Below are 23,359 nucleotides of genomic sequence, written 5' to 3'. Positions count from 1 at the left end.
CTATTGTAAATTCAGTGGTGATGCGGGGCATCTACCAAATAATAAGTTCAAAGTAGGACCCTTCGCTATTCGATCATACCAAGCTATTAATTATTCTGAAGGAGAGATAAGCTCCGACTACCTTTTGAATAATTATATACGGCTTCAATTCTTCTTTTCTCTTCATTTTCATTTACTCTAGTATATTTACGATTAAATGTAACTATCGAATTATGAATATTGGAAGCTATCATCTATCATAAGGCATATATTCAAAAGCCAAGTCCGTATTTTAAAATATTTTCAATAACCGCTAGACCAGAAGGTAGAATGCAAAATGTAATACGTACACAATCCACAGAATCAATTTTTTGCGGTATACATTGATACATCCACATATGAAATATATTTTCCTGCGTGTGTTTGAAAGATTTTGGAAGAATGGTATGTCGTCCCGATCCCCAGATTTTTCTCTATGGTTTTTTGTATATTTTTTTGATCATCGAAATAATTCCGTCAGTCGAAAAAAACAAGGTGGTGGTGGGGTTTGCTTTGTTTTCAAATTAATTTCATTTCCGTCTCTATTTACTCTCATACTTCCACTGTGTATAATCAAAATCTTCTTGACTTCCTTCACCTGTCCAAATTTTTTTTTTGCACGCTACGGTAAGTTTTCCAAATTTGTCATTCCCATTTATGCTTTTCTTTATTTTTTATTTTTTTTTCCATGCGTCTGTATTGTCTCGTTATCTTCAGGTATCAGTCTTAGTTTTCCTTCTACCTTTTTGTGTTTCTTCTCTAGAATTCTGCCCTATACCTTTTACTTACACAAGATTGACAACTTCAATTTTTTGGATCTGTTCCAACATATTCGCATAACAGTGAAGGCTTCATTATCTTTTCTGTATCACTTAAATAGTTGGTAAATTTTACCACATTAACGTATTCACATTCTGAGGCCAACGGTGTTGACACAATTCGCAAACCCTTTTCCGTGCACTTCGATTGCACATTTGTCGATCTCTGAAGTATCTAAACAAGCAGCATTCATCGGATCACATTTGCATTTGCATTTTGGAACTTCCTCTTAGGCTAATTACATTTTTCTAGAATATTTTTTGTTTATTTGTCTTTTTGCTTGATTTTGTCCATAATGTCATCCAAGACCAGCAATCAGAGTGATGCTCAACACAGCAAGTTACGGAAACAGCTCGAGGATGAACTCACATACCGGAATAGTGCACTTGAGGCTGCTGACTATGACTGGTTTATCAGATCAGCATCATCATCATCCGTTCCACCGACATCTTTGAAACCACCAGGAATGACAGATTCCCAAAGCAGCAAAGGTCTACCGTCGGTTTCGACCACCAACTCGGCAGTGAACACAGTAAACCCGGGAAAGCCAATTTCTCCCTCACCAAGCAACGGTGATGTGATGTCAAGATTAACACGTTGTAAGACAACGGATATTTCCACACTTCCCTCAATGCAGGATCGCGAGGAAAACAACGATGAGGCAACCAGGAACGCGCTCACAAGAACATCAACAAACGTCGAAACTTCGCTTCTTGATGTTCGTACTCCGACAAGACAGAGACATAGAAGCTATAGTGATCGGTCCACAGACTTGGATATAGGGCAGGAGCCACCAATCAGGCCGGAAAAGGAGAAAAGGAACGCCAAGGAAAAGAAGGAGAATAAGGGCGGCTTTTTCAGGAAGCTGTTTGGTCGCAAGGAGGACAAAAGATCGAAGTCTGTCTTGCGTGCATCTACAGGCAGGTCAGGCTCTCTTGCATCGCATTCTATAGATAAGGAGCCGTCATCCTCATTATCGCCTGTGAGGACAACTTCAAAACCTATTCCGCCTCCCAGAGTATTGAACAACGAGGAAACAAGCAGCATTTCATCAACGCCGTCATCAAATCTCTCGCCGCTTAGCCAGAGACCCTCATTGGTTGGCTCTGAGGACCCTTCGGAGATCCGGCAGACATCATCGGTCTCATCCTCACTTTCAGAAAAGCACAATGAAGCAGATCCGCTTCTCTCGGAGTACCTTTCTGATATGGAGCAGTGCTCCAAGCAGAGGACTTCTCATCCAGAGTTATCTGCCCAGCTAAAGCGTGTTTTTGCACCCACAACAAAGGCGCACATCAAGTATAAACCTGGAGTTGTTCCCGCCCATCCGGACCTTCCAAAGCTCCCATCTGCCTTTGCAAAGCATCCGAAGTATGGCGGATCATTGGAGTTTGAGCTTTTCAAACGCAGGGAGAGAGAAAAAGCCCAGCAGAAGGAGAATGTCGGTGGAAGTGGTGTGTTTGGTGGATTGTTGCACAGAACAAAAACAAACGTCTCGGACAACATCTTGATGAAGATCATCAGTAATGACAGCGATGCCTCCCCGCCTTTGAACTTTAAGCCTATTCCATACACAAAGCCACCGGCAAAAGTGGAAGTCAAGCCTCCAATGAAGCCATTACGGGATGTTAAGCCGATGAAGAAGGTGGCATTTGCTACAACAACGTTTGTGAACGATCCTCCGCAGCAGATTCCGTCTCGCCATCCCAGAAAGGGAAATGTTGAGGTTGGCCCTAAAGGAGAGTTGATCATACACAACATCTCGGAGGAGGAGCGGAAGCGTTCGACTTGTGGCATAGTTGTGGGTGGTTCTGGCCATTTGCGGTTGTTGAGTGAGATAGAGGCCGAACAGAAGTTGAAGAAAATGGCCAGCCGGACTGCCAAAGATGAAATAACAGAAAGTGTTTCTGCGCCAGGCATGGAAAGAACACCCTCAGAGCACACAATTAGAGCTGAGGATAAGGCTGCAGCTGCAAGAAAGGCCCTTAAGAATGCACATTCTGGTGAGGCTGATGAGCATGATCATTTGTTCATGAAGAACAACATCAAAATCGACACGCCGATGGTCCGTAGGAAGCGGCAGATGGAAAAGCCCGTTGTCACTTTGAAGATTGACGAATTATACACGAGATGCTGCCATCTCCGTGAAATCTTACCGATTCCCGCCACTTTGAAGCAGATTCCAAAGGGGTCTACTGATCCAATTCCAATCTTGCGTTTGAAGAATCCTAGCCCATCCATGATTGAAGTTCTAGCCTTTACTGACTTCATCCGTATCGCGCCAATAATTTGTCTTTCCTTGGATGGAGTCTCGCTAACCCACGAAATGCTACGTCTTATATTGTCTGCCTTGCTGTATAAAAGGTACCTTGAGAAGCTCTCTCTTAGAAACACGCCAATCGACGCAGAGGGCTGGAGAATGCTCTGCTGGTTTCTTTCAATGAACAAGGCAATGAAAAGCTTGGATGTCACAGAGTGCCCTTCTCTTGTGGTCAACACGCAGAAAGTTCACAAGCACAAGAAAAAGAATAAGGGTACTGAACAGCCTCGAATGGTTTGCAATAAGGATAACAGAACTGATATGAACTGGCCATTGATGACAGCATCCATAATATATCGCGGTGGTATTTCGGAGCTAATTCTTTCCGGATGTAAAATCTCAGATTACGTCGTCTTCAAGAACCTTCTTGACTTGGGTTTGCCACGGACCAGGAAGTTAGGCCTTGCTTATAACGATCTCAGCTATAGACAGTGCGAGATTCTCACCGAATGGCTTTCAAAGAATGCAAATTGCATCGGCATAGATGTTGGATACAATGATCTATCCGGTAAGTTGAAGCCTTTTATCGATTACACAAGAAGCACAAACTTCACCACCCAGCTTTGTCTTATCAGCTTCAACTGTTGTAACCTCCTTGATACACCAGACACTGAAATTCTGTTTGATTCCATTTCGAAACTGGAGCATCTAAAATATCTAGACATCTCCAATAACAAAAAGCTATTTCCCGGGTTTATGAACAAGCTCTGCATGTATTTGCCGATCTTCAATGAGCTCTCGAGACTAAACTTTGATGACAATGGGTTGGACTCCATTTCGATGATTAAGTTGTGCGAATGCTTACCGTTGATGTCACATCTCAACTATTTGTCCATAAGAGGTATGAAGATGGATAGATCTGTCTGCCACGCTTTATGCCACTCTCTGGAGCTATCCAATACTTTGTACACTATTGATTTCGACAAGGAGAACGTTCCAGAGAAGTACCAAAGAAGATTTGGATTGCTCACAATGAAAAATATGGAGCGTACATTCTATGCCGGTAATTCAACAAAGCACGAAAACATTTTAGATGCAATCGGCGGTACGAACGAGGTCAGAATAATGAAGGAGCAGCTTGGAATACCTTCGGGCGTGAACTTTGGTTATGCCTTTATTGAAATTGCAAGGAAAAGGGCGGCTATCTCGGATGAGCAAGTGTCGAAATTCTTGGGCGCTGCTGGTAGATTGAGAAAAAAGATGAAAGGTACAATTTCGGAGCTTATTAACCTGCAATTACGCAGGAAGTTGACTCTTGAAGGTAAGGAGTTGTTGATTCGTCTGGTGAATTTGGACTCATCCATATCGAAATGTGTGGATCTGGTTCGGGAAGGCAGCTCTAAACGTGTTTATGATACTTCTGCAGCCGCAAAGGATTACTACGATAAAGTTTTTGAGGATAGCAGACGGTTATCTACTGCATCACCATCACCACTTCACGAAGATGAAACTGTTCAGTTGACTTCCGATAATATTCCTGTATCCGAAGATGTTGAAGTTGCAAACGAAGGTGAAAAAACGTCTACCGAAATGATGTCTGACGAAGCTCATGTGTTTAGGACCAACTCGAACCCAGACTTTAGAAGGGATGTAGAGCTTTCAAAAAGAGCTGAATCAGCAGAGAAGGATGACAGCAAGGAAAAATACAGAAGGATTTTACTGAAAACACGTGATCCATTGGATATATTGGGACTATTGGGCACCCTCAAGTCCAAAGGTCTTTGTTTGGCTGATATATATGGAAAAGGTCCAGATCATGTGACAATTAAAAATACTAAAGCAAATGCCCGCAAGGCAGAGCAGGTCACAGTCATGGAGAAAAATAATAAAGATACGTCTGGCTCGCATGAAGAGGATGTTCCGAGCGAGGAGATTATGCAATTGTATGACAGTGTTTTGAGAGATTTAGTGAACAACAGATCGGACACTGATGATTCTGCTGATTTGAAGAGTACGTGACACGGCAATTCAGTGTTACGCACAGTGTGATTAAGTGTGTACTTTTTTATATTTTTATTTAATTACCGAAGAGCAGCAATTAGTTGCTTTGACTCGTCAATTATGTGGCGGGTAATATAGAACTTTATTTGCGCCGCTAAGCTTGACTTTGTGTTATACTGATGAACTACGGAAATGTAAGGCCAAAAAAAAAAAAAAAAAAAAATTAAGATAAAACACCCAGAATTGATGAGGACAAAAATAAAATGGATTGAGAAATAAGTTGTGGTGTATACATCGCGGAGGAGTAGTTAATTAACATAATCTTTTCGGTATCAGGCTTTTTATCAGTACCTTTTGCCAATTGACTCTGCAATCAACATAGAAATACAAAATAAGATGTTACTGCTACAACCAGAAAACTTACTTATTCAAAAGACCTTCACCAAGGCCTTTGCCAGTGATTATGAACCAGTTTCTCTTGACCGGATTGTCACAGATTACGATTTTACAGCCTATCACATTTCAACACCAAAAGAGAAGACTGCAATTCTTCTATCCTTAAATATCAAATGCTGGGACGATCTTATCCAACATGGAACTTTGGATTTACTTGAGTCCATCTATTCTAAGTACTCTACTTTCCTCAGTATACTCTCTGGGGACAATGCAGAACCAGGTTACAACTACAGTCTTTACGTTGATTTGAGCAAGGTTAGCTTGAAAACGGCTGAGGAGAAGTCTGCTCTTATCAGCGAGCTTTCTTTATTAAAAAGAAACTGCTTTGCAGCTCCATTCCTTGAAACTTTTGCAAGATACGAAGTTCTTGCCAAAGAACAACCTGCAGATCCAAACAATATTTATGGGGAAGAGGCCAGAAAAAGTTCCAAAGAGCCTGTCATCACATTGCACTATAGGGATAATGAATCGATTTTTATAAAGCCATCGAATGATCGTGTCACTGTGATTTTTTCGACGATCTTTAGTGATGAGACGGATAAAGTTTTCTCGAAGGTGTTCTTGCAAGAATTCTCCGATGCCAGAAGAAGATCTATACAGAAGGCCCCTCAAGTGATAAATTCGCATCATGAGATTCCACTTGAGATTCAATCGGTGGAGAAGGAGAATAAGGATAAAAAGAAGACCTACATCACATTTGTTTTATTCCCAAGGCATTTAAGCACAGAAGAGGTGAAATGGAACACCATTACACAAATTGAGCTTTTCCGCTCATACTTCCACTACCATATCAAGATTGTCAAGTGCTACTTGCACCAGAGAATGAGATTCAGGGTGCAGAGCTTTACTAAGATTTTGAACCGTGCAAGAAGAGATGTTTCGGATGAGGAGTTGAGGGCTGAAAGGAAGACTGCTAGTGGAAGGAGGTTTGAGGCATTAAGTTGAAGATTTATGGGCTGTGAGAATATTATTATTTTTATCTTAAGATTTTCGTCTATTCTATGTTTTTGTTTGACATCTGAAATGTCAATTGGATAATAAGTCTGGCTGTAGTAGTACGTGGTAGATGTTTGCAAGAGGCAGACTGTATTTGTGGAAAATGTGCATCCTTACATTGGTTGGTGAGAGATTTGGCGAGCGGGAATACCTGAAGCAAAAAAGAAAGGGAAAGAGAGAAAGGGAAAAAGCAGAAAAAAAAGCAGAAAAAAATCCGCTCTTTTTTCTCGTTTCTTATTTTCCTGCCATTTCCCGCTTGTGGTGTTCTGGTGACAAGAAATCATACAAATTTTGGGTGGACTCACACTTGCAAATTCCGATTTTTTTTTTTGCTCACTTCGAGTCCCCCTTGCTGAAATTTCTCGCCTCGCACTACTGCTCTGCCAGTAAACAACTGCACGCTTTAGCTATCTAGAAATAAACACAGCACTTCATATTTTGCCACAGCTTTTATACGTAATTTAACAGACAGATGTCGTTCTTTGGCTTCGATCCATCTGCCAAGCCTGGCAAACGCCACGGCGACAGAAAAGCCAACTTGGACAGTTTTCAAAACTTTGACGATGAAATAAATTCAGAGGAGGAAGATGCTTTGAATGAAGAGACTTTCGGAACAGACGTTTCCAATATGGGTGCAGACTTTGACTTCTCTGCTGGGTTTGGGGCCAACCAGAACAAGCCGAAGGCAGGATTGAAACCTGCCCCTGTGCATAATGCAGTTGCAGAAGCAGGTATTTCTTATGCTGAGGCTGCAAAGACTGCACAGGCACCCGAAGATGCGTCGACTTTGAAACCAATGGAGTCGCTTTGGGGTGGTTCTGACAAGAGCGGTAGCCAGCAGGCACAGCAGGCCCAGAATCAGCCTGTTGGAGACCCTGGAAGCGCTTCTGCACGAGATGACAAGAAAGTTTACTCTCTGGAGGAAATTGAGGCCAGAATAAGAGCCCAGCCCCCTCCTCCACAGCTGTCACAGCCGCAAATGGGTCCGCAGCGGATGCTTCCACCGGGAATGAACCCGTTCATGCTCCCACCACAGGCTCAGCAGCAGATTTTGGCTTCGGCAGTTGCCTCTGGCAGATATCCTGATATTGCTACTGCAGCAAGGGCCATGACGCAGATGATGATGGCTCCGCCTCCAATGGGACCTTCTGGAATGCAACAGGGACCAATTCCACCGCCATTTATGGGATTTCCACAGATGCCAGGTATGAGTGGCCCTGTTTCGAGTGGTGGGTCTGTTAATCAGCAGCAGCAACAACAGCAACAACAACAACAACAGCAGCAGCAGCAGCAACAGCCTCACGCACAGCCTTCGCAGCTGCCAGTGCGTCCAGTTGCACCAGTTGCACTGCAGGCTGATGATAATACTTCTTCTGCAAACGTTTCTGGAGAATCTGCGTACCCTTCCCCTCCACCAGCTTCTTCTGGAAGTGATCATGTGGGAAACGAGCAGCAAAATCAACATAATCAGAATCAGCAACAACAACAACAACCACAACAACAACTACCTCATCAATTACCTCAACAACCTCGCCAACACCAACAACACGGATATGTCGGCGGAAACAACTACCGTGGACGCCACTTCTATAACCAGCAACACAGGCAGTTCCAGCGTCAGCGTCAGATTGAAGGTATGACGGATGAGGAAAAGCAGAAGTACTTCGCCAGGCAGGAGAAGGTCAATCGTATCACCCGGGCTTCCGGGTTCATGAATCCCCGTGATAAGGACTTTGTGACGAGATTCCAGCTCTCACAGATCGTCACAGATGATCCGTACAACGAGGATTTCTACTGCCAGGTGTACAAAGTGCTCAATTCTTCAGTGGAAGCCAACAGTATGAACTCGTTGGCCAAGAAGTATCTTGAGCAGTCAGGCCACCGACTAGGCGGCAGATCCAAGCGTGCAGACATTGCTCTACAGAGAATGCAGCAGCAGGTGTCGAAGGCCGTGTCTGTTGCCAAGGAACGCGGAAAAAGAACAGGTGTGTTGACCAAAGAGGGAGCACTTGGAAAAGTGTCTTTTGCAAGCGGAAAGCAGCCCAGACAGCTGTTGGTGGTGAACTCGTCGGACCCCAAGAGTGCGAACAGCGAGGTTCCAGCCGAGTACAAGTTCCCACAGTCTTCCAGAACGTTCAGGCTCTCGATTGTCGAAAGTATATACTCGGAGGTGCTCAAGCAGGAGTCTCTGGAGAGAGAGAGCGGACAGGTTGACGATTCGGAGCTTTGGAACTGTCTGAAGACCAACCAGGGCGAGGGAGCTTCCGCAAATTCTCCAATCGATCCGTTCATCTCAGTGCTCTCATTTGACAAGATGATGAAGGTGTTCAACCGGGTTTTCCACCTGCTCACACCGCTTCACCGGGCAGAGTTGGTCGAGCTCATTTTTAGGGAGTTACACAAAGTTGAGGTTGTTCACAGGGGCTCGTACGAGCTCTATGCGGACAAAAACTACGAGCTACCCAAGGAGGTCAAGGCCCAGATTGAGATGTTCCAGACCACCGTTTTGAAAGCTTTGGTTCTATACCTCAGTGAGTCGCCCTTCTCCATTGTGCTTCACTTCCTCGATGTTCTTCTCCAGAGCAATACCGTTCCATTCCTCGTGACAACCAGAATCGGCTTGTCGCTTATAACTGTGCTCATATCAAGGCTTGAATTGATCAAGCAAGAGATGACCAATGGCATAAGTGCTCAGGACTTGTCCCACTGGCAGCAAACCTACAACAAGCTCTTCCAGTTCTTGGAGGGCAGAATTACCATTGTCTTCCCACCCTACTTCTCTAACGATGAGCAGAAGTTGGTCAGAAACTCGGACTCGGATGGCAACGACTCTTATATTTGGGAATTCCTCGCCTCGTTGTCTTTGGCAGGCCAGCTTAGCCACCAAAGAATTGTTGTCGATGAGGTTAGAGATGAAATCTTTGGTGCTATGGCCACCAGCAAGAGGTTGAGGGAGGCCGGCGATTCTGCCAAGGCCGAAAAGCATCTCTCCGAATTAAACTTGTTCCTCAACGTTATTGGCCTTAAGGCCAACGAGGATGATATCACTGAGCTTACAGACTAGCTGATATAGGATAGATAATTGTACAAGCGGGTTTCTTGGCTATGCCTTGAATGGCTTCGCTACATCCCTTTTACCATGAAAATTAACACTCTATTAACCGTTGCTCCGTCGTTTCGCTAACTGTAGTATTGTATTTTTCTACTTTATAGAATGCTGTTTGTAGCTCAGCACCAAACAACTCAGCTTCTGTTTGTTCCGGCACAAGCATCAGTTTATTTGACTACGCATTTCTGTGCTTGTACTCGAGCATTCTTTCCACCAGTTGGCAACACACTAAATGCTACTTCAACCAGAAAAGTCATATTTGCATAATGAGGATGTGGACAATATTGGATCTGAAAAAGCATGAGAAAACATGAAAAAATATTTATACACGAAAAAGCGCCAGAAGTGTATTGTAAAAGCATGAGAAAAAATTTGGCACCAATTGATCGGGGATTTCCTGATTTGGAATAGGCCAGCCATCTTTTTCCCCCTGCTGCCCGATGATAAATTTAATTCATCCATCTCATTTTATATATAGGACGGGTGGGGGTACCTTGGCAGTAGCGGATTCTTAAACTGTATATGCAGTCTTCACTTCTCCTGGGTTTGCTTTCTTTGAAGCCAACTTTTATTAATATACTCACACGTCTTTCTTAACACATTGAGATCAGATACAGATATCTTATCAGTGTTCGCTGAAGCAAGAAGTAAAAGCAAAAAGCGAAAGCAACAAGTAAAAATCACAGAAAACTACACATTGCGCAATTGTGCATTCCATAAATCAAATAACAGTTTCACAGGTACCTGGTTTTCGGACATTCGATCACAACAATGGCAAAAGGGGATACCAAGCAAAAGTCTTCTACCCTAGACTTTCAGGATGAAGGCCAAGGCAGCAGACTCGAATCAGTTTCTCCTTCTAGTAGGTCTAATTCGAGGCTTTCAACGCCAAGTCCAGACATTCAAGGTGTTGCAAGTGGTGAAAGCAGCAAAAAGAGTTTGGGATCGCCTATATTTCCACCTTCTGCAAATAATCGGTTTTCCATGTCCTCCAGCTACTCGGGAGTTGTCCAAAATGCCGACATCGACACAATCAGATATGTGGTGAACGATAATTCCTCCAGGCAGTACACCAATGGAAGAAGATCCATGAACAGATCTTCTGAGGTGCGGACAGTGGGGAGCGATCTCGCACATCGTGAAAGTTATCGTTCTAGTGCATCTACTGCAAGAACATTGGCCACATCAACGTCACAGAATCCAGAATCGTCTTCGATCAGAGAGGCAGTCATTTTGCCAACTACTACAGGAGAGCCGATCCTGGAAGGTAAAGGGAGCCCAGGAAGTGCTCCTGATAAGGAAAACTCGGTTGATCTAGAGCACTCAGTCCCAGCCAGATCTTCAAGAAGGCCAATTTCTACATGTATTGGGGATATGGAATCAATCACCGAAGGTGTTTCCACAAGTGATTCCCACAGTATCTCTGCTAGCAGGCGTACAAGTCTTATCGGACCGCGGATTTTGCCAGATAAGGAAATTTCCTCCAGTTCAAAGGACAATGCATCAATGCGGCATGCACGCAGACTCAGCCGGAAGCTCAGCGGTAAGTTTGGCGAGTTGATGCAGCAGGTTGAAAGTTTGAAAAGTGAGCTTGATGCCAACCCGCAAATTCCTTCTTCAGAGCACAGCCCTGTGAAAAAAGACGATACGCATCAGTCCGGTGAGGATTCCGACTCTTCTAGTGATGAGATCACCTCTAAGAGGAATTCCACATCCTCTGCAAACATTCCAATAACGCCAACAAGCACGGCCTCGTTCCATACGGCTGTTTCAAACGAGAATGATTGGGAAGACGAAGAAGAAGATGATGATGATACAGATGCTGCAAGCTCTGTTTATTCATCCACGTTCACGAGGAATGCAACTCTTTCGGAAAGAACCAAATCAGTCAGAACTCTTCAGACTGGAAAATCTCGTGGGACGGTTCTTCCGGTTGTTTCGGCAAGCATAGGTACCTCGGGAAGAAATTCAACATACACTTCTTCCGCACCTTCGAAAGTTAGCACTAAGCCTGAACCAATGCAGACAAACTCAGATCTCGCCAACAAAGAGGCTGCTGTGATAACCTCATCAGAGTCAGAGGAGTCATCATCAAGTATCCAACCAAGTCTCCAGGATTCCGGATCTACAAAAGCTTTAGATGTACCAAGCACTATTTCACATCCGGTTGAGGCTAAAAGCTCTGAAAGTGTTAGTGTTCCTGTCGGAAAATCCACCTCAAGACAAGGTCTCACGAAGACTAGACCAGCATCTACGTATTCTTCAGTGAGAAAATCGGTCAAAAGAAACTCACTGGCAAGATCTAGTAAATCTTCCGCCGGTAAGCATTCTAAACATCAGAGTAAGGGTGTGTCGTCCTTTTCATATGATACTTTGGCCAGACTATTGAATGCCACCGATGGAATTGTGATTGGTCAGGAGTTCTCGTCCCTGGATATGCCTGTGGAAGAAAAGTACTTGCTTGAAAAGATAGTTGGGTCAATTAGCAGGCTTACGGCAAATATGATGCTTGATCCCCAAAGGTACGACAAGAGTTATGCCAGGTTGGAGAAGGCACTCAACATTTTGGAGGGTTTTGATTAGTTTGTTTTTCTGTATGGTAATCTCTAGGATTACAATTTGCATATGTGTAAATGGCATTAATAATTTAAGTGATATTTTTTTTTTGTTGCTGCGTACCTACCGATCTAATCTATAATGTATTATATTAATTTATGACATTCGTTAAAGTTATACTATACAATCCGGACAGTGTTTCCGACATCAAGCTTCCCTCATTACTCATGAAGCTGTTTTTTGAGAAACGGTGCATTCTTAAGAATGTCCGGAACGGATACAAATCTTATTTGTGAGCCCCTTACAAATATTTCATCCAAATGCTTCACACTCCCATCCCGACTGGTTTCCGTCACATCTTTTAACAGCACATTCATGCTATCCTCTGAGTCAGAAAGTTTGCCCTTTAGCCCTGCACCATTGTTAAGTTCGACTGACACAACGTGGCCCTAATTGAATATTGAAATATGTGGTGTTAGTAACGTACGCACTGAAAAGTAATGCATTATGTAGATATACTTACTTGAGCCTCGTTAAGAAGCTTTATAGGTATGCTTGAGCCCATTTCAAAATATCAAGAGAATGCTAAAAAGACAACGATTATGTTCTGAATGATATTCCAGCTTAAAATTCACGTTCTAAAAATATGTACATGCAATATGTTGTTTGTTTGCATAAGTGTGAAGTTTTGCAATTCCCAGAAAAATATGTTTGCAATTATTATAGCGCGATTTATCTTCTAATCTAGATAAGTTCAGAAGATGGGCTAGCATTAATTTTGGAAAAATAACTTTCCCTTCGTTACCTTTTCTCTTAAAATATATATTTTCGACATAAGTAATCAATCGACCACTTAATGACTGAGGAACAGATTTTTGGAGGTGAAGGTGATTCAACATTCACCTTAGAACCGGTTCAATTGCAATTCCAAACAGGTGGTAGGATCAAAAAGCTTCTCGTCAGCAACAATATCCTCTACATAGTTCTACAGTTAGGATTTGTGTATCGAATAAATCTTGAAAACCCAGAGAATGTCGAAAAAATCAACATTGGACTGCGAACGGGGCTTGTGAAAAACGCATTTGTCGATAAGAAAGGTTATCACCTCATCATTCAAACTGATGCAGATGAATTTTATTATTTGAACCGGAAATCTCGACATGCAAAAGAGCTGTCAAAATTGAGAGGCCTACGAGTGACCTGTATCTCTTTTGTTGACAGCCTTATTCAAGATCACTATACTGGGCCAATTCTTGTCAGCACTGCAGATGGGTATTTGTATGAAATAAAGGTTGAATCTAAGAAAGAGAGATTAGTCAAACAGATATGGCACAGCAAGAATGGAATTAGTTATGTTTGTAACATTTCTGTTGGAAAGTATCATTCTGATGGTACTATCAACTGTAAAGTTATGTGTGGTCTTACGAGCAACAGAATCGTACAGTTTCGCTGTAAAGTTAACGAGGCAGTAAGTGCCACTACAAGCTCATTTCAAAATTCGTTTAAAAGGGAACCGATAAGTTTCAATTTTAATTCGATTATTCATATGACTAGAAATAACAAGTCGATTGCATTTTTGGATATCAATGAAGAGGACAATTCATATCAAGTGACCTATGGAAGTGTCAATTTCAAATCAAAGAAGGAACTTAACCATGTGAAAATGGACCTGTTGACAGGCTCATCGGTATCATCCATCATGCTCACTGAATATTACATTCTAGTATTAACAGTTTCCGGCGAACTTGTTATATACAATCAATTGAACCAGTGCAAGGTGTCATCAACACGAATTCTTCCTTCTAATGAGCCGTTTATAGGCTTTGTGTCCGATATCATTAACAATACCTTCTGGCTATACTCTTGCGATATAATTTATGAAATTGTCGTGGATAAGGAAAATTCTGGAATATGGAAGCTTATGGTTGAAAAGAGTATGTTTGACGATGCTATCGCCACGTTAAAATCGCCCACTGGTGTTGATCAAACGAAGTATGATATAATCATGTCCCAGAAAAGCAAATATTTGTTTGAAAAGGGGGATTTTCAAAGCTCTGCAGAATGTTTTGCAGAAACTTCGCAGCCCATTGAACATGTTTCCCTAATGTTCATGGATGCACACCAAGACAAGCCACTTAGAAACTATCTTTTTAAAAAACTTAAAACCATTCCGAAGTCTAATTCTATGCAGGCCATGATATTAAGTAGTTGGTTGGTTGAACTTTATATGGAGCAATTGAATTCCGTTAGTGATGAGTTGCTTTCCTCCACACCAGTTTTCGCAAGCAGTGAAAAAGCGAAAAATAATGCATCAGATAACATTGAGAGAACTCTTAAAGGTTTAATCAATGAATTTCACCGCTTCTTGGATGATTTCAAGGACGAATTGGATAAAGATACAATTTATCAGATTATATTAAGTCATGACAGAAAGGAAGAGCTTCTATATTTTGCTAACCTCGTTGGTGATTACAATTTTGTTTTGAAGTACTATATGAGTTTAAGCATGTGGGAGGATGCACTCAAGGTATTAACAGTACAAAAATTGCCCGAGCTTGTATACAAGTATTCAACTCTTTTATTTGTGAATTACCCAGTGAAAACATGTGATATATGGATTCGTCTACTAGATGACCTTCGGTATTTAAAGCTACTTCCAGCCTTGCTTACATATCAAAAAACCGTTGCCGAACCGAGAAGCATTACTGTTGATCGTAATCAGGCTGTTCGCTTTCTACATTATTTGATTGACAACAGGCAGGTTAAAGATAGAATTATACATAATTCATACCTTTCTATTCTTCTCAGTTATCCAAACTTGGAAAATGAGGATCCGATATTGAAATATCTGGAAAATTGCCGCACAAATGAAGGAGTCCTTGGGGCTTCTGGAAATTCGCAAGACATTTTATTTGATCCAGACTTTATCTTAAGAATGGCTATTAAGCATCATCGTATAAGGAGTGCAGTCCAGGTTTACTCGCTAATTGGCGAATGTATAGAAGCAGTTAATCTTGCACTAAAGCATGGACTGATTGAATTGGCTGTTCTTGAAGCTGAGAGAATATCGGCATTTTCTTCACGTAAAACAAAGAAAATATGGTTGTGTATTTCAAAGGTGTTGATAAATAATGTTCTTGCAGATGAAAATTACTTGGAGGCTCATAAAGATATGTTTACGAATCAGCAAACGGCAGCTTTCACTGGATCCCAAGGTGACAAAAAGAAATCACAGATCAGACTTATTCTTCGCTACTTAATGAGAAAATGTGAATCAATCAGTATGAAGGATCTTTTACCGCTATTTCCTGATTTTGTTTTTGTGGATAATTTTAAGGAAGAGGTTGTTAAGTCACTTCAAAGTCTTTCATCCCGGATGTCTGACTTGCAGCAGCAAATGGACGATTCTGTTCTTCAGTCTGATCATATTAAACAGCAAATTAAACGATTTAAGGAAGAGAACTTTCACATTATTGAGCCCTATGAATCATGTATGCTTTGTCATAAAATTCTTACAACCAGGAGATTCATCACATTTCCCTGCTTTCATTCGTTTCACCAGGACTGCCTTGTTAAGCGTATTTCCGAGTCATCTGATTACAAGTTGAAATCTGAAATATATGTATTGCAAAAGAAACTTTCTCAGAATAGTGGAGACAGAGGACAGCTTGTTTTGATCAGAAAGGAAATTGATGCTGTTCTATCCAAGAAGTGTTGTCTTTGCAATGATGTTTCAATAAATGCAATAGATGAACCGTTTGTTACAATTAATGACAGCGAAGCATCGAAATGGGAGATATGATGTACAGGTATGCGCTTTCCTTGAATTTTTATTGATCTATTTTGTGCACAAGTATCAGAATGCGACCGACATTTGTCTTGTCATGAATATAATATATATATACAGTTTTAAATACGTGAAATTGAATGCATCGCACTCTCGTTTTTGCTAATGCTTCAAGAATGTCTTAAACCTCTTCGAGCCACCTGAAACAGCTCTTAAACTGCCAAGCATTTCACTTATTTTAAATTCAGACACCTCCTTGAGACTTCTCGCAGATTCCAGGTCGATGAAATTTTGTGGAAACCTGTAAGCAAGCCACATGTATGAGCTGAGCATTTTATGAAACTGCTCAAGTTTGGTGAGCCTATCTTCGACGGGATTCAATCTTTTCACATATCGTCTTCTAGGTTGATACCTCTCCATAGCAAATTTTGCACTTTCCCTAGAAGCCCTTGATCTTAATGCAGCGGGCACTGGTTCTGGCTCTATCATAGAACTTCCTCGTATGCTGTAACGATGACCACGCATTGTGCCTGTTCTCTTTACATTCTCAGTAGATAAAAGATATAGTGGGATGGCCGTAAAGTCAAAAAGTGACTTTCTAGTACGTTGGATGATATTAACCATAAATTCCTTAAGCACGTAATCTAAAACCAATTTCATAGGTTGGTTTGGGTTTGTGCTCAAAGTCGTTGGTGCACTTATGCACCGGAGCTGATCCTGAATGAGAAATCCCCTTAGTAGTTTTTCTGTCTTGAAAAAGCCGGACATCATTAGTTTATCCTTCAATGATTGCACTTTAAAATCTTCTGATCTTTCAGCGGTCTTTGCATTCTTGATGTTTAAATCTTCTTCAAATCTTCGGTATATTGTCACCAAATTGGTTTCTGGTGCAAACATCGAATAATACTTTATCCAAAGATCATCTGGAGGCCATAGTATAGCCTTGTTTATGTATTTAATATCGCCCTCAACACCCTTGGACACATTTTCCAATTCATCTCTCGATATGGCCGTGATATGGCCAACAGACTCGCCTCCAATTCCATATCTGCCTGCACGTCCTCCAATCTGCTTAATGTTTGATGAAGTGAGACTAACATTTTTGCTACCATTGAACTTCTGAGTTGTGGTGAATATGACCCTGTTGATCTTCAAGTTCAACCCCATTCCAATGGCATCTGAAGCGACAACAATATCATATATCCCATCATTGAATCTTTGCGCTTCTTGCGATCTAGTTTCTGGTGGTAATGCACCATATATTACGGCACACTTGAAGTTAGTTTGCCGCTCTATTTGAATCTTCATATCCAAAATAGCCGTTTTGCTGAAGCAAACTATGCAATCACCCTTGCTTAAATCTGTCATTTCAACGATGGAATCATCCACCACAAGCTTTCCCAATCTTTTGTAAGTCTTGATTTCCAAATCGTCCCCAGTCATCGCCACAAGTCTCTTAATAATGGGCACCGCTGATATTTCGCCGCATAAATGTATCTCCTTGGCACGAACACCAAGAACGGCATTTGTCCATGCTGAGCCCCTGTATTGATCACCAATCATCTGAATTTCATCAACAACAACCACATCATAACTCTCAGACATGGAAAGCATCTCAATTGTTCCCGAAGTGATTCCAGCCTTATTTCCATTACCGTCAATGTCAATAAGAACCTCCTCACCTGTGACTAAATTGCAGTTTATATTCTTCTTCTGAAATTTGTCATAAACCTCTCTGGCAAGTAATCTCAACGGTCCTGCATAATATCCCTTGGTGCATGTCTCCAATCTTTTTAAAGCATGGTATGTCTTTCCACTGTTGGTTGGTCCCACATGCATAATGAATTTTCTTTTCAACTTTCTTGCATTTGGAAACCATTCGCATGGGTTATCCACATCCATCACGTGAAATGTCAAGTTGTGGTTGAAATTCTGTTTGTTTGAGTCATCATTATACACTGACAGTAGGTTGTAAGGCTTCATTTCATTGTATACAAGTCTCTCCAGCACATCGCTTATCACTTGCCTTGGTAAATCACCATCTGGTGTTTCAGCAGGTATCTTCCAGGGGACTACATTTCTTAGGTTTCCTTTATTCAAGCCAATGTACCATAGAATACTGCCGATATTTGATAGGCAAGGTGACCAAAGATTGTTCACTGCTGCCTGGGGACTATGGATTTTCGCATTCAGAAATGTTTTCAAACTCTTTGTGGACCGCTTCCTTATATCATCCAATTTACTCCTTATCCTGGCTCTGTTCTTGTCCAAAAATTCCCTGCTGTAGTTCTTCTTTAACAAATCATAACTCAGCATATCATAATTTCTGTCTGTTATATGCACCTTAAGCCGATCCACCGATTTATGTAGAAGATCGATCATATTTATAGATGAAGGCTCTGTGGAATATGCCCTCAGCCATAATCGCTGGCTGCAACAAATCCCGCATACACTGCTTAAGGCAGTCCTCATCTCTCATAAATTCTTGACTAGTCGATGAATGTAGTTCTGAGACGATGATAGACTTTAAAGAGTGAAAGGTTGAATCGAAATATTTACCTGGAGACATTACCTTGAAAAATACGATGAAAAAAAAATTAAAGAAAATAATATTCGAATTAAGGGCGCATTATATCTACCGAGTCCTAAAATACATAATACTTAACTAAAGCCCTTCAAATATTACTCAAAGAAGATCAACTAATAGTATCCATGTTTGCATGCCATAAATGCATAGAAAGTTCACTCAAGTTTGTCGAGTTCGGTACTCCCCAATGAAGGATCCACGCCCAATATTCCCAAACCCTTCATCCTATTTTTTCTAAGGCTACGGGCTAAAAGAAACTTGCGAGTCCATTTCCAAATGAAGCAGATAACTATTATCGTAAGTGGAACAAATATTGCAATCTTCAATATTGGTGTGTACAGTCTCTTCCCAGAGAAACCGTGCTCGCTTGCGTATTTTATTCCAGAAATAACGTTATCAACGTCTTCGATGTTGAACTGCTTGCCCTCAGATGACTCGTCCCAGTAACCATTTGAAAATCTTGACACTAACAAGAAATCGCCACTCTTATACTTCGATGGTACGATATTCTTCCAGCCAAGTCTATATCTCAATGCCTTGAGATTCTCTATGTCAACATAGGCGATTCTTAATTCATTGTGCATGTTCTCGAAAGTTTCCTGAACCGTAGTACTCATGATTTTCATAATATCATGATGATGTGAACCATCTTGCAAATCTTTGATCTTGGCATACTTCTTCTTCCTCTCATTGTCCAACTTGTTAAATTGCTCCCTGTTTTGAATGTAGGTGAATTTGTGATAGATGTAAGACATTCCATATGATATTTTCTGAAGCTCCTTTGGCTTCTTTGGATCAATTAAGGAAACAAGAACCTTTTCATTTTTAGAGTAATACGACTCATCGTATTCGGGAAACACAACATCGAGGTTTTTACGTAAAAGTGGCCATGCCATTGGGTAAGCATTTTTATAGATGAATTTGAGCACTTTTCCAGTATCACGAATATCCCTGGAACTGAAACTTTTCATTGCCACACCGTCCAACGTGTTTGATCTAAAGCAAAGCATCATTGGCAATGCTGAAAGTGTTCTTGCCGCAAACATAGCAGGATCAAATGATATTAAATCCTTGTTGTTCTTATCCGAATCTTTATTAAGATAATCATCCTCCATAATTCTGCTTTGTGTTTTCAACAAGCGAAGAAAGCCGGTACTATCGGTACTCTTGAATAAATAGACATTGCCCCGAAAATCCATTATGGGTTGTAGAAGCTTTCTCAAAATCATATCGTCTTCAGGCACCCTGGTAGCAGGGTCTTCTAAAAGAACAAATGTCACCTTGGAATAATCCTTAATGTCACTCTCTCTTCTTAATCTCTTCACAATGCCGCCAATTTTCTGAATTTTCGATTCTGAGAGATCCTCAAATCTGTAAATTTCAAGTAAGCGAGAGGTCCATAATAAAAGATCTTGGATAGATGGACGAGTGGGTCTATTATAAACGACCCTGTTACCACCCGCAGAAGGTGGTAGCATCATCATGATTTGAGGTATAGCTTCTTCTGCATTTCTGGGCCAGTCTTCAATACCCAACGTACTGCACACCTTTGGATTGGATCCACAGTTAAAGTACGCCAATGACAATTTTCCATCTTCAATCTCATTTGCCAACTGTTTCGAAACCCCGTTCCAAATATTTCTAAACATGTAACTGCCGGGATATTCCTGGAAAAACTGCACACCCTTGTGATCACCTTGAAACTTATCCTGAGGTAGTTCCTTGTCTGTTGAGGGCCAAAAAGACACTAAGTAGGGCTTATCTGCACCTTCACCAACAAGAATTTGCACCAGTTTCTTCTTGTTTAGAAGAATCGTCTCTGGAATTGAATCGCTCGAAAAATCGTCCGGCTTGCCATCTGTCTCTCCTACAACCCAAAGGGATAACTGATCGTTGACAAATGTTTCCAAGCCTTCCAGCGTCCTCTGATAATCATCCATTGATCCAAGAAGCTTACCGCCACTTGAATAAAACCTGATTGTAGGGTATGCCATAACACCCTCCTTATCGCAAAGATCACCGTTTGAAACACAATTCACCTGATGGATGTGAAGATTGTTCTTTTCGGCATATAATTCATGATGTTTGTGGTAAAAATCTTCCCATGTTGGTGCGAAATGGGTACAATGTGGGCAATATGGAGAAAAAAATTCAACAATATGGTAGCCCGACTTTAACTCTTCATCAAATTGCTTGGATGATAGTACTCCCGGAAGCGGATCCGTTTCTGTTTCCGCCTCTTTGTCCACTTCTTCCTCACCCTTGCAAATGTTCACCAATACAAGAAAAAAAATCAGATGGCTCAAAAGCCTTCTGACCGAAAGCATTGTTGCACAACTAATCAACAACCTTTATGCTAAAACGGTTCAAATGTAAGCAAAAATGATAGCTGTAGCCTATAAGATGATTCTACTTCTAACAAGAATAAGTAAAGAAGGTCTATCAGTGTGCTCACATGTCATGATTTTACTTCTAGTTTCAATATATTTCGCGATTATTAAGCAAAAAAAAAAAATAGGGAAAAAAAAGGCTTGTGTGATCGGATCAAAATAAAACAAGAAAATGAAGGACATTAAATTATCTTGTGTCAAAGCATATTCATTACCACTCAGCTATTCGTATATCTTCTAAGCCAGAGGCAATTTTAAAAAATTTTGACCCCAAAAAAGTGAACTATTATATTATATGTGTCGCTCAAAATTCATGAATATCAGTCAATCAATCTAGAATGTATGTGTTTCTGATGGAAATAGTATAGGGAGAAGCGGGGAGTTGAAAACTGATTCTCATTTTATTTGAGAATCAATAAAGTAGAAATTGTATGATAAAACGGACATGTGTAAACAAGGGACAGTTCATTATCCATAAAGTAAGTTGTCCAAACGAATAACAAATCATTAGAGATTCTGGCGAAATAGAATTTAAGAGAAATCAGAGTTCATCATATCTCAAAGCCAACTTTGAGTCTCATGGAAGCATTGTTCTAAGGAACGAAAAAAGCGTAAAATAGCAAGATCGTGAATGTTTGTCTAAGATTGTACATGGGAAAGAGTATTGAATTCAGGCCTGTAAGTCATGTCTGGCTTAGTAATAAAAACATAAACTTTATCGTCCCACTGTTTCTCACTCTTTAAACTTCTGTAGTACTTTCTTAAAGTATTCGAAGGAAACCATGGTGATGGCACTGGCAGGAACAGTTCTAGCTAGATTTACCACAAATCCACTATAAAATCCCCGTATACCTTCAGTCAAATAAATTGACTTAATGCTCTTTAGCACCCCTACAAGCTGATTCTCGCCGAGATTTGTGTTACTATACATCTGCAGCCGAGTCCTAATAATTTCATGTGGATATGTGATTGCACTGGCAAACATCTTTGACATGCATGAGGCTAGAACAAATCGTAGAAACATCGAGAAATCACGCTCTTTAATGTTTGGAGACATATAATCCTGGATGTCAAACCATTTCTTCAAGTTCTCATACAGTGGAAACTGAATTGCAACATGGGCTAAACCAAAGTAAGAAGGAAGAAGACCTCTGTAAAATGCACCTATTCCCTCTTGTTTATACATTTTCCTGAAAGCGTCAAAAGTTCCATTATACCACTGTCTTGTGCGAAGAGACATGCCTGTGGATTTTTCGGCCTCAACCGGCAAACGATCATAGATTGTTTTACCGTTGTCCATTTGTAGCATCATTCTAGTTTTCACCACCCAGATTGGATTGGTGAGTGTGGTTGAGGCCGCACCTGAAGTGATGGCGCTCATAAAATAGCTCAAGTTGTCATCATCAATCAGTTTTCCGTACCATCTTTTTGAGTGCTCGTAGCAGGTGAAGTAAATCATCCAAGAAGGAAAGTATCCTAGTGTTATGGGCACTAAACCCCTATATAATCCCCTAAATCCCTCCTCTTTCCAGATAAGCGACATTGAATGAAGAAGCCCTCTGTATTTTACCTGGTTGAACTTCGCCAGCGTTTCCGCAGGCAGTCTTTTCATATCTTTCAAGTATGAGCCTTGGGCCTGAAGTCTTGTCTTTGCAACGTCTAAAGGACAAACTGCAACACCAGCACAAAATCCGGCCATTGCACCTGCAACAGAAGTTATTTGGTTATCGGTTAGATGAAATAAAGTATGACTTGGTCTTGCGGCCAACTTTACAGTTTTCTGCTGCCTCCCATCTTCAGGGAGCCCTGTGTATGTGTTTAGTATCATTGTTTGATCTCCCCCACCTACACTATGTTCACCTGGAACAAGTGTATGGTCGATGGATGGTTCTTTCTCTGACACCATAATTTGGTCCCGCTTGTTTCGTCTTTTATTGTTTTCCGTTCACCGTAAAAATATCTTTTCACCTCTTGCCTTGAATAACCGTGGTGATAAGTTCTATATATGTATAAGGATGTCAAATTTCTGAATTACTTCTTTCAAGCTTGCTGAATGTTTGATGCAAAAGCGAAAGGATTGAATCGTTCCTGGAATGTTGTCAGTGATCTTAACAAAAATGGTAAACCTTGCTTCGAGTTCGAATTTGAAATATTGCGGAATAACTTTATCGAAATGTCCTTTGTCGTAAATGCTAAAATGTTCGTCCAAAACGATCGAATATGCGGGGTACTTCCAGGCCTGGAAATATTGGAAAGAAGATATCTGTTGAAGCACAACTAAATGTATAGCAAAGTTCTTAGTAAATCAGCATGCCAGTAAGAAATGCACTTGATGTTAACATACACTATAACCTGTTTTGCTTTAACTTCAGGTTGAATT

At 41.0% G+C, this 23,359-nt stretch overlaps 9 protein-coding genes across 9 annotated transcripts; 5 read left to right on the top strand and 4 right to left on the bottom strand.

Annotated features, from left to right (window-relative positions):
• Positions 1–1,132: 1,132 nt before the first annotated feature.
• Positions 1,133–5,116, top strand: BRETT_000328 (uncharacterized protein; the record flags this gene model as incomplete). The annotated part of the gene is made up of 1 exon (XM_041278897.1): positions 1,133–5,116. The coding sequence occupies one exon, from the start codon at positions 1,133–1,135 to the stop codon at positions 5,114–5,116; it is 3,984 nt and encodes a 1,327-aa protein (XP_041137111.1).
• Positions 5,117–5,494: 378 nt separating this feature from the next.
• On the top strand, positions 5,495–6,499 carry BRETT_000327 (uncharacterized protein; the record flags this gene model as incomplete). The annotated part of the gene is made up of 1 exon (XM_041278896.1): positions 5,495–6,499. The coding sequence occupies one exon, from the start codon at positions 5,495–5,497 to the stop codon at positions 6,497–6,499; it is 1,005 nt and encodes a 334-aa protein (XP_041137110.1).
• A 523-nt stretch (positions 6,500–7,022) lies between these two features.
• Positions 7,023–9,614, top strand: BRETT_000326 (uncharacterized protein; the record flags this gene model as incomplete). Its single annotated transcript, XM_041278895.1, has 1 exon — positions 7,023–9,614. One exon carries the CDS (start codon positions 7,023–7,025, stop codon positions 9,612–9,614), a length of 2,592 nt encoding a protein of 863 aa, XP_041137109.1.
• Positions 9,615–10,430: 816 nt separating this feature from the next.
• On the top strand, positions 10,431–12,242 carry BRETT_000325 (uncharacterized protein; the record flags this gene model as incomplete). The annotated part of the gene is made up of 1 exon (XM_041278894.1): positions 10,431–12,242. One exon carries the CDS (start codon positions 10,431–10,433, stop codon positions 12,240–12,242), a length of 1,812 nt encoding a protein of 603 aa, XP_041137108.1.
• A 194-nt stretch (positions 12,243–12,436) lies between these two features.
• On the bottom strand, positions 12,437–12,780 carry SMD3 (small nuclear ribonucleoprotein Sm D3; the record flags this gene model as incomplete). Its single annotated transcript, XM_041278893.1, has 2 exons — positions 12,437–12,664; positions 12,739–12,780. 2 exons carry the CDS (start codon positions 12,778–12,780, stop codon positions 12,437–12,439), a joined length of 270 nt encoding a protein of 89 aa, XP_041137107.1.
• A 291-nt stretch (positions 12,781–13,071) lies between these two features.
• Positions 13,072–16,017, top strand: BRETT_000323 (uncharacterized protein; the record flags this gene model as incomplete). The annotated part of the gene is made up of 1 exon (XM_041278892.1): positions 13,072–16,017. The coding sequence occupies one exon, from the start codon at positions 13,072–13,074 to the stop codon at positions 16,015–16,017; it is 2,946 nt and encodes a 981-aa protein (XP_041137106.1).
• Positions 16,018–16,164: 147 nt separating this feature from the next.
• BRETT_000322 (uncharacterized protein) lies at positions 16,165–18,384 on the bottom strand (the record flags this gene model as incomplete). Its single annotated transcript, XM_041278891.1, has 1 exon — positions 16,165–18,384. The coding sequence occupies one exon, from the start codon at positions 18,382–18,384 to the stop codon at positions 16,165–16,167; it is 2,220 nt and encodes a 739-aa protein (XP_041137105.1).
• Positions 18,385–18,744: 360 nt separating this feature from the next.
• Positions 18,745–20,916, bottom strand: BRETT_000321 (uncharacterized protein; the record flags this gene model as incomplete). Its single annotated transcript, XM_041278890.1, has 1 exon — positions 18,745–20,916. The coding sequence occupies one exon, from the start codon at positions 20,914–20,916 to the stop codon at positions 18,745–18,747; it is 2,172 nt and encodes a 723-aa protein (XP_041137104.1).
• Positions 20,917–21,712: 796 nt separating this feature from the next.
• On the bottom strand, positions 21,713–22,885 carry BRETT_000320 (uncharacterized protein; the record flags this gene model as incomplete). The annotated part of the gene is made up of 1 exon (XM_041278889.1): positions 21,713–22,885. One exon carries the CDS (start codon positions 22,883–22,885, stop codon positions 21,713–21,715), a length of 1,173 nt encoding a protein of 390 aa, XP_041137103.1.
• Positions 22,886–23,359: the final 474 nt, after the last annotated feature.

This window comes from Brettanomyces bruxellensis, chromosome 8 (assembly GCF_011074885.1).
Source record: "Brettanomyces bruxellensis chromosome 8, complete sequence".
In the NCBI taxonomy this organism is placed as follows: domain Eukaryota; kingdom Fungi; phylum Ascomycota; class Pichiomycetes; order Pichiales; family Pichiaceae; genus Brettanomyces; species Brettanomyces bruxellensis.
The sequence above is the reverse complement of the archived record's forward strand: the minus strand, read 5'-3'. Positions and strand labels throughout refer to the sequence as shown.